The sequence below is a fragment of the Bactrocera dorsalis genome, chromosome 3 (genome assembly GCF_023373825.1).
Source record: "Bactrocera dorsalis isolate Fly_Bdor chromosome 3, ASM2337382v1, whole genome shotgun sequence".
NCBI classification, from domain to species: Eukaryota; Metazoa; Arthropoda; class Insecta; order Diptera; family Tephritidae; genus Bactrocera; species Bactrocera dorsalis.
This window is the reverse complement of record NC_064305.1, coordinates 36,681,498-36,692,437: the sequence shown is the minus strand read 5'-3', so window position 1 is coordinate 36,692,437 and position 10,940 is coordinate 36,681,498. Positions and strand designations below refer to the sequence as shown.

The 10,940-nt window shown below is 36.7% G+C and overlaps 1 protein-coding gene and 1 pseudogene across 1 annotated transcript; one reads left to right on the top strand and one right to left on the bottom strand.

Moving 5' to 3' along the window:
- Positions 1-4,679: 4,679 nt before the first annotated feature.
- Positions 4,680-5,411, top strand: LOC125777563 (uncharacterized). Its single transcript, XM_049452657.1, has 3 exons — positions 4,680-4,688; positions 4,747-4,944; positions 5,022-5,411. Exons 1-3 carry the CDS (start codon positions 4,680-4,682, stop codon positions 5,247-5,249), a joined length of 435 nt encoding a protein of 144 aa, XP_049308614.1. The 3' UTR covers positions 5,250-5,411.
- Positions 5,412-7,012: 1,601 nt separating this feature from the next.
- Positions 7,013-9,804, bottom strand: LOC125777562 (putative nuclease HARBI1; annotated as a pseudogene).
- Positions 9,805-10,940: the final 1,136 nt, after the last annotated feature.

Genomic DNA, 10,940 nt, shown 5'->3' with positions numbered 1-10,940 from the left:
AAATATGTAAGTGTGACCTGAAATCGTTGTGGTATCGGTGAAAGCCTACTCAGATTATACATACCTACACAGTCTGAATTCTGCATTTCAATGCCGCTCATCCGCCATGGCGCACGCAAATGTCAAAGCAAATATTTTCAACTAACTCCGTGATTACGTCATCTATAAAAGCATGCAAAGTAGTAGAGAAATTGACCATAGTTAAAAGAGGCGGAAGCATACTCTGATATGAAAGAACAACCCAGCTTCATGCGACAACTCCAAACGCAACACTAGTACCTACCATTATTTCGATGCATTCTATTTTTCTGTCTTCTGGCTACTCCAGTTTTGCTGAAAAAAGATTTCTGGATCCACCGTTAGAGACTTTGTAGCAATTAAAGCTGTCTCTCGTTTGCTGGTTGTCTACATTGATGTTTTCGTATGCTCTTCTAAATTACCACTTACATACCGAAAAATATGCATTTAAACTACTATGTATTGCAACATTTTTATACTCTCGCAACAAAGTTGCTAAGGAGAGTATTATAGTTTTGTTCACATAACGGTTGTTTGTAAGTCCTAAAACTAAAAGAGTCAGATATAGGGTTATATATACCAAAGTGATCAGGGTGACGAGTAGAGTTGAAATCCGGATGTCTGTCTGTCCGTCCGTCCGTCCGTGCAAGCTGTAACTTGAGTAAAAATTGAGATATCATGATGAAACTTGGTAGACGTATTTCTCGGCTCCATAGGAAGGTTAAGTTCGAAGGTGGGCAAACTCGTCCACTGCCACGCCCACAAAATGGCGGAAACCGAAAACCTATAAAGAGTCATAACTAAGCCATAAATAAACATATTAAAATGAAATTTGACACAAAGGATCGCATTAGGGAGGGGCATATTTGGACGTAATCTTTTTGGAAAAGTGGGTGTGGCCCCGCCCCCTACTAAGTTTTTTGTACATATATTGGAAACTACTATAGCTATGTCAACCAAACTCTATAGAGTCGTTTCCTTCAGGCATTTCCATATACATTTTAAAAATGGAAGAAATTGGATAATAACCACGCCCACCTCCCATACAAAGGTTATGTTGAAAATCACTAAAAGTGCGTTAACCGACTAACAAAAAACGTCAGAAACACTAAATTTTACATAAGAAATGGCAGAAGAAAGCTGCACCCAGGCTTTTTTTAAAAATTGAAAATGGGCGTGGCGTCGCCCACTTATGGACCAAAAACCATATCTCAGGAACTACTCTACCGATTTCAATGAAATTCGGTATATAATATTTTTTTAATACCCTGATGATGTGTACGAAATATGAGTGAAATCGGTTCACAACCACGCCTTCTTCCAATATGACGCTATTTTGAATTCCATCTGATGCCTTCTCTGTATATAATATATACATTAGGAAACAATGATGATAGCGGAATAAAACTTTACGCAAATACGGTATTTGAGCTGAGGTATCCCTTGTGGAAAAATTGTCGTGATCGGACTATAACTTTCCACGGTCCTTGATATCGAACACGAACAACTCAGTGCCGAACCTAACCTAACCTAATTTTTCACCGGAAATATCGGTAAATCTTAATATTACAGAAAAATAAAAAAATTTGTAAATGACGTATAATGAAATCTCGATTATCGCTTTATCATGCGAGAGTATAAAATGTTCGGTGACACCCGAACTTAGCCCTTCCTTATTTGTTATGTACGTGTATTTGTGATAGCATATGTGTATGCAATTCTTTAGCTGCTGTGTCTGCGGCAGAGCAAATATCAATCCTACCATCCGCCTTTTATATCTTACTCTATCTTTCTATTGTCCTACTATTCACCTCTCCAATTCTCCCTTCGTCTACGTGGTACGCTTTTCTGCATACCTTATCACGAAAGCTTTTTATATTCAACGCTGGCAATTCAGATTTCATGCACAAAAATAGTAAAGTACTTAATACTTCCGGCATTTCCACCTAACGCACACCACTTACACTCACCATGTAGCAACAGTCTTGGCGAGCCATTGAGCTCGTTGTGGCTTATTGCTACGTCACTGTCACCATCTAAAGTTCTATCTGTGACTCTGTGCATGCGTGTGAGTGCGCCTAAAATTCAAGAGCGAAAAGGAAATGCAAATAAATTTAAATGCAAATCTAATGTTCTATAACGTGAAGCAAGAACGCTGATTGTTGCACACAATGCATAAACGTGCAGCTAAGAAAGAAACCTCCTTTTATTGTTATTCTCCTTATAATTAAAAACAAAACAAAAACGTTTTCATTTTCTCATTGAAAATTGTCATCGATTAAATGTGTTGAAGAGGTTGCTAGACAACGATGATTGTCTTTGAAAGTAATTAGTAAACACTTTGATTCTCAAAATTTCATTTCTCTTCCACCTACAGTGGATTGTGGTAGTTTACGGACAATAGGCGAAACTTGTTGAATGGAGGTTTTCGACCATAAAGTTCTTAAGGTAAAGGAACGTTTCCATTCGATTCGCCGATTAAAAGCTTCGTGTCAGATTTACCCACTTTGTGACCGGCTGGGACTGGGAATCGCTTTCCAACAATCTAAGTAAGGCCAGGCTATTTAGTTTTTATTTTAACTTGGATATTCAGCATTTTCAATAAGTGAAACAACCAAAATATTAAAAGTATACGAAAAGTTACAATTTTATGACGATTTTTTAATAAAAAATTGTAAAATTTGTAAACGTTGTTCTTGCGTATACCTTTCCATTGTGAAATTGTAATTACTGAATACAATAGAAAAAATTACAGATCATGACATATTAAAAATGGCCGAAACAACATTTGGAAACCAAATCATCCCTATTGGAAATTTAAGAAGACCCCAAAAAGCGTCAGCTACATGGGTTTAATGAATTCCTTCCTTCCTTGAATCAAAACATTGTCCTTATTATGAATGTTTTGATTTTTACGCCGTATCTTGCTACGACGATAGCAGACAGCCAAGGCTGGAATCTAACTCCTTCATTAACAAAAACACAATACTGAAAAATCATAGCATAATATTTTCAATATTACACGAAGTATACATAGTGGTGTCAGACATTTTGGTTAAAGGAAATCTTTTTTAATTAAGGAACATTTTTGGAATATTTTGATCTTTAAACAATTTTTGAATTTTCGGCAACTTTTTTAAAATCATATTACTCACTTTCTCTGAGCCACTGCCCTCCTGTCTGCACCTTCAAAATTCTGCCTTCGACACCGTTAAATAACGGCCCCTAAAAGTAATTGAATTTGTGTGAAACTATTCCGCGTGCCAAATGCCAAAGCAAAGAAAACAGTGAAACTCAAATTAAACCGTTTCAATTTCTTTACAACATACCTATTTATATATGTATTTTTCGCGCTAAATGAATTGCATCCATTACCTTTACAGCGCTTTTAGGTATGCAACGCTCCAGCAGAGGCGCTCAGTAACGCATTTCTATGCCGGCTTAATGCCAGCAACAAAACGGACAACTATAACTACAGCAGCAATAACAGCAAAGCCAGTAGTAATAACAAAAATAGCAAGTACTTAGCAAAATATTTATCACTACTACCGCGGCATTATCTGCCACTTAAACCGCTGTTGTGGCAGGCGTTTGTGTGCGGCGAGAGCTGTTGACGCTGCAAAGTGTCGCAGTAGCGATGGCAATGTATTTTGGGTATATGCCTAGTCAACTCAATTTGAATTTTTAGACTTTTGTGAAATGTTTTTTCTGTATGTGTTTGTGCGTCTGTATCGCCTTTTCTGAATTTTTCTAAACTGCTATACAATCGCACATTGCGTATATTTTTAATGCCAAACTAAGCGAGTGAACCGGCGAGGGACACTGCGTGACATAAACTAATCCAACAAACCGAAATGGAATTAAAATAACGCTAAGTAACCAAGTAGCACCTGCAACATGCCACAGTGAATTGAATGTGTGTGAGTAAAGCGGTAGGAAATGGAAGACTGAGGCGCACACATATTTGAAAGCAGATATAAGTTATAAGCATTGTATGTGTGACTCTATGTGTATATACATATATGTATGTATGTAAGTATGCATGTTTTCAAGCGGCTAACAGTGTCGGCATTTGCGGTAACAAAGCTGCGGTAGCGCGACTGCCGCCACCTACACAATAACTACCACAATTACAACAATAACAAAAACAACTACTATTATTGCAGAAGTCGGTGCTTCATTTGTTTCCGCGTGCAGTCTGATACTGATTCCACGACATTAAAATGTCTCCTAAAATTTTCCTCAAAACAATGCACGAATTCTATGCCTTTCACAATTAAATCACACCAAGTCGGTCTGTCTACGATACGGAATAAAAAAAATATTGGTAAAGCATCACGATAAGCAGGATAAACTGTTATTGTTGTTACTGTAATGACCGTTGTTCATTCAGATCGGACAGTTTAAATCTATTTTTTATTAAATATTATCCTTTGTGTTTTCGGTAGCATTTCCATAAATTGTGGTGTAAAGATGATCTGTAGTGCGTTTCTGTAACTTTTCGTTATGCATAATAACGAACGATATGTCGAATTCACTAGTATAACGAAGTGTAGTGTGTCTGTAAGTCTAGTGAAAAGCATTTTCGTTATTTCTTTCGTTATGACATTCGTTATTATATCATTAAAAAAATTGCAGTGATATTTTGCGCCACAATAAAGATGAGCGAGGTAAGCTGGAAAAATTTTGATATTTTGTTTTTGTTTATATTGTTTATATTATTTACAGAAAAAAGTAAGAAGTGGAAAAGTTACCAAACAACAAAAACAAAAATTTCTAGATTTATTGAAAAATCATAGAAACGTTGGTATCGGACAGTTTGGTGGCCCAAACAGCGGCAAAGCTGCTAATGCTGTATGGGCAACTCTCACAGCGGAATTAAATGCATGTGGAGGAGCATGTAAAACCGTTGAGCAGTGGAAAAAGGTTCGTTCAATATATTATATATAAACATATGCAGTATGTACAATTGTGCATTCATTGATATTTATTTCAATTCGCAGTGCTGGGCAGACTGGAAGTCAGGCGTAAAGAAGCAGCAGGCCGCAATTATGCGTTTCCAGAACGCTACTGGAAATCGTCCTGCCTCTGAAGGTCCAGCGCCGCTAGATGGTATGGACCTTCAAGTGTTAGACTTTTTCCCAACTGCACTTGTTGATGGCGATGGCGTTACTAAGGAGTCGGGGTTTCAAGAGGTAATATCTTCGTATAATAAAAAAAAAAATTATTGAGTTTTAATCACAAAGTTTCATATTTAGATGAATGATAGTGCAGATGAAGAATTGCAGAAATCACTTGATGACGTGGATACACCTCTAAAAACCTCAAATGCTGCACTGCCATCAACCAAACCCAATACGATGCCATCGCCCACACCAGACAGAATACGACAGACTGCCACTTTCTTCAGTGCACTTGCACAAGTGAAAACCACTCTTGCTGAGCAGGAATGCAAACGACAGGAGGAATTTGACCAGTTGCTGTCCATGGCGAAAGACATTCGTGCCTCCGTGCAATCCATGGCCGCTTCGCTTAAACAATTATGCGAAAAATAATAAACAAAGCTTTTTTTATATTATATTATATTTTTTTTTTTATTATTATTATTTAAAATGAATTGTTTTTTTTTTTTCTGTTGAAATGAAATCCTTTTTTTATGTTAATTAGTTTGTGAATTTTTTATAATTAAAATAATTAGTTAGTTAAAATAATTTCGTAGAGTAAGTTCGGCATATATGGACCACCCTTAACGTTTTTGTTAATAAAACTGTTTCTACGATTTTTCATTTATTTGTTTTTTTAAAAAGCTTTAAAAATCATATCAATTCAGTCTGTAATTAACAATAGTAAAAAAAATAACACAAATAAAAAATATAATTGAAAAATGAAAGGAACCTCAATTTAGCACTTTAAAAAATGTGCGTTTAATATGGACCATGATGTGTTTAATATGGTCCATATTTAATATCATTTAAGAGCTGCAAAATTCACAGATGAAGTATGTTTTTTCGTTTCCAGAACATAGTTCATGTGCCCACATTGTACATATAACACATTGCATCCATGATTCTCCTCCTTTATCATCAGAAAATAGACCGTCACAATAGATGCATTTTGCGTCTTCCTGATTAGATCTATCTGGACTAAGATCCGGCGAGTCATTTACCACGAAGTTGTCGTCACTTTCTGATGAAGTGTTTTCTTCTACACTTTGAAGTTTCTTCTGAAAAACACGTTCGGAGTTAATATTTTAAAAATTATTTTGTAGTTTCTATCTAAGTACTCGTACCTTCGTTTTTAAAATGTTTTCTTTTCGGGTGCGCTTTGCCACTTTTGGCTTAAGTTTCTTGACATGCGTCTCAGTCTTTGTTTTCTTCAGAGATTCTTCTAGAGCCTGCTTGTATGGTGACGATGAAATTAGTTCTGATTTTCCCGATTTTCGTCCGCGGTTTGAAGTTTTTTTGGTACGGACCGGTATCGGAGAAATGTCTTGAGGCTTTATGTAAGACCTTGATTGCATACCTGAGGACGTAGAAGGTTCGAAAGAAATCGGTTCTTCGAAATTAGAAACACGTGTCAAATATGGCCCACTGGTCCATATTATCAACATCTAAATGGGCCATATTGCCCACACCACACACTTTTCACTTTTTTCTTTATTTATGCATACTTCACTAGTTATTTATTAAAGTTAGATTCCACTTCAAGAAAACAGGTTCAATCACTGTATATTTAACACTCCCAAACATATTTTTCAATTAAAATTTAACAAAAAAACACCTTAAGAAAACGTACCAAAATAGTATAAAATTACCACCAAAAATATGTTTCGGGCTATACTGCGCACGTCTGGCTCACCACACTCGTCAAACAACACCGAATCGTGCTTTGGTAAAATATGAGCGAAATGAAGTCAGTGTGTGATGTATGTGCTTTGTGGTTCAGAATATATTGAGGTGGGCCATATTACCCACATGGGCCATATATCCCTAACTTACTCTACTATATTATCCCGACATCTTCTGCCTTGATTTAGCACACTACAATTTTCACGATTCTCTTCCAAATTCTCAACTTCCATACGGAAATTTGACGATACGTTTATGTCTGGAATTGGTAAATTTCTTTTTAATCTGATATTGTGCAAGGTTAAACACGCATTTATTATTGATCCAGCATATGCTGGTTTAAACAATACACCCCGTTCATGTGATAAGCATCCAAATACCTTTTTCAAAACTCCATTAAGCCTTTCAACACAATTCCGAGCCCGAATGTGGCAATCATTGTAATTATTTTGCCCAATCGTCTGTGGATTTCGAAATGGTGTCATCAACCATGGTTGCTGTGGATAGCCTGAATCACCAATAAGCCAACTTGAATCTACATCACTGGCGTTTTGCCTTTCAAAAATTGTTTACATTGGCTGTTCTCCCAAATAAAAGCATCATGGGTACTACCACCATAACGCGCGTTCCCAGACATTATGTTTAAATTGTAGTCACAAATAAGTTGCACATTTTTGGAAAAGTAGCCCTTTCTGTTTATGTAGCAGCATTCAACATCAGCGGCCGGCTTTTTAATTTTAACATGGGTGCAATCAATAGCACCAATGCACCCAGGAAAACCCGTAGATGAAAAAAATCTGTAAAAATATAAACACATACATATGTACATACACAATATTTTTTATGTACATACATACCTATATAATGATTTTCTTACGATTGTTTTATTTTGTTTTGTTCCTCTAAAGATGTTGGAAATTTAATGTAACGGGTGATTTTTTTGAGGTTAGGATTTTCATGCATTAGTATTTGACAGATCACGTGGGATTTCAGACATGGTGTCAAAGAGAAAGATGCTCAGTATGCTTTGACATTTCATCATGAATAGACTTACTAACGAGCAACGCTTGCAAATCATTGAATTTTATTACCAAAATCAGTGTTCGGTTCGAAATGTGTTTATCGACAAATTTTGTTCAGCGATGAGGCTCATTTCTGGTTGAATGGCTACGTAAATAAGCAAAATTGCCGCATTTGGGGTGAAGAGCAACCAGAAGCCGTTCAAGAACTGCCCATGCATCCCGAAAAATGCACTGTTTGGTGTGGTTTGTACGCTGGTGGAATCATTGGACCGTATTTTTTCAAAGATGCTGTTGGACGCAACGTTACGGTGAATGGCGATCGCTATCGTTCGATGCTAACAAACTTTTTGTTGCCAAAAATGGAAGAACTGAACTTGGTTGACATGTGGTTTCAACAAGATGGCGCTACATGCCACACAGCTCGCGATTCTATGGCCATTTTGAGGGAAAACTTCGGACAACAATTCATCTCAAGAAATGGACCCGTAAGTTGGCCACCAAGATCATGCGATTTAACGCCTTTAGACTATTTTTTGTGGGGCTACGTCAAGTCTAAAGTCTACAGAAATAAGCCAGCAACTATTCCAGCTTTGGAAGACAACATTTCCGAAGAAATTCGGGCTATTCCGGCCGAAATGCTCGAAAAAGTTGCCCAAAATTGGACTTTCCGAATGGACCACCTAAGACGCAGCCGCGGTCAACATTTAAATGAAATTATCTTCAAAAAGTAAATGTCATGAACCAATCTAACGTTTCAAATAAAGAACCGATGAGATTTTGCAAATTTTATGCGTTTTTTTTTTTAAAAAAAGTTATCAAGCTCTTAAAAAATCACCCTTTATTTACACATTCATTTTCCTTCAATGATGTTTGTGACTTCTTTTACTGCACGACACACAACTGTCTTGCTTAATGAGCACACAAAATCTTGGCCAACGTCTCTCAAATATGATCCTGTCGCATAGTAATGAAGTGCTGCAGTCATTCTTAATGACTTTGGGACAAACGTACGCCTTTCGCCACTTTTCATATGAGGACTTAGCTCTTGTAACAAGGCTATTGCGGGATCTTTTTTAAAACGGAATAGCTCTTCAAAGCGAGCTTCCGGCAAATGAAATGGGTCAGTTGTATCCCTCAGATGTCGCCGATGAACGCGTAGCATATTCCATTGGTCCTCCAATAAGGCAAATAATGCAGCAGCTATCATAAATTTATTCACTAAGAAACTATTACATTGATAATAAATTTATACATTCAAAATATGTATGAAGGTCTACATCTACATCTATATAAATAAAAATGAATCGCCAAAATGTATGTACGCTCATCACTTTCATACGACTGAACCAAATTTGATAATTTTTTTTTAAAAATGTTCGTTGAGGTTCAGGGATGGTTTATGCGGAGAAAAAAACTCGAAAAATTGCCGGAAAACCCCTAAAAACGGCCCTTTTCTTTTTCCCATAGAAACGAATGAATGTTTGTTTATTAGCAACGCTAAGGGAACGACTGAACCAATCTTGATGAAATTTGCAGAGAATGTTCTGCGTGGATTGAGGAGGGTTTAGAAATAAAAAAACCTATATGCTTTTCTTGAGGAAAAGTCGGAAAATTGAACAATACCAAAAAGTTAATTTTTTTCATACAAATTTTTTTTTCAATTTTTTATTGTTTTGTTTTTCAATTATTTGAATCGTTCAAATTTGTCGTTTGCTTCAAAAATTTTTGAAAATTATTCAGTGAAAATGTTATGTGTTTTTCACACAAAGTGATCAATTACAGATTGAAATTTGTCACGATGCCACGAAGAGGTCGCGCTAACATCGGTTGGCGTTCTTTTTGGCGACGATTCTTTCTACCTTCGGTTGCTATTGATAAATGTACGCGGTTCGACTTCATTTTAGTCATTGCGTACTGTGAATGATACGGTGCGTGCAACCTTTTGAGAAGCAAGCCAGCAATCACAATGATAATCACTGGAATGCAAATGCCTTCAAATCCGCGTCTATTATGGGATACGAACAAAAATGGCATAGTCGAAGACATTTTACATTGTATTCGCTAATAATTAGAAATGGGTCAATTCCGGTTGATACTTCCGGTAGTTTGTTATCAATTCCATCTGCCTCTTATCAATTCACGAAAGACGAACTCATGGCGAATGTTTATCCGAACATTGGCCAAATTATCGTAACTATAATTCCTTAAGTGCACGCGAAATGTTAGCTGCCAAAAATACCGATGTTGATGACTTAAACTGGAAGATTCAAAGTCAAATTCCGGATAATTCCAAGAAGTAACTTTTTTCCATAAACATTTTTTTTTTCAATTTTTGTTTGTTTTGTTTTTCAATATTTTGATTTGTAAATTATTTGAATAGTTCAATTTCGGTCGCTTGCTTTTTTATTCCGGCTATTCAAAAGAAAAATTATTGAAAATTATTCAGTGAAAACTTTACACAAAGAGGTCAATTGCAGGTTGAAATTTGTTACGAAGCCACCAAGAGGTCGCTCTAATATCGGTCCATCAAAGTATGGCAGCCCAAGACAAGGCAAGGCAAGAAGTACTCCCAGGATGCGGTGACATACGTGCGGAACTATGGATCGCGGTCAATAAGCAAGCGATCGTCACGATGTCACAGCACGACTTTTCAAACAACAGTTACGATGTTTCATGGACTTTATCTTGAAGCAACGTACATATATATGGTGCTGTTAGATGCTAGATGTACTCTGTTGAGTGGCAAAAGAAAGGTTTGCGCACGCACACATTCTTTTTTGGATGGTGGATGATTGTCACACCAGATCAAATTGATGAAATCATTCAATCATGTGGCAATTCCTGATGCAAAGAAAGATCCAGTATTATACGAAGTGATGAAAACCAATAAGGTACATGGACCTTGCGGACACCACAATCACACTTCGGTTTGTATGTCTGACAATAAATGCACGAAATATTATCCATGTGCTTTTCGGAAACACAAACTGGAAATGATAGATATTCACTCTATCGGCGTTGCTCACCAGACGACAATGGCAGACATTTAGCA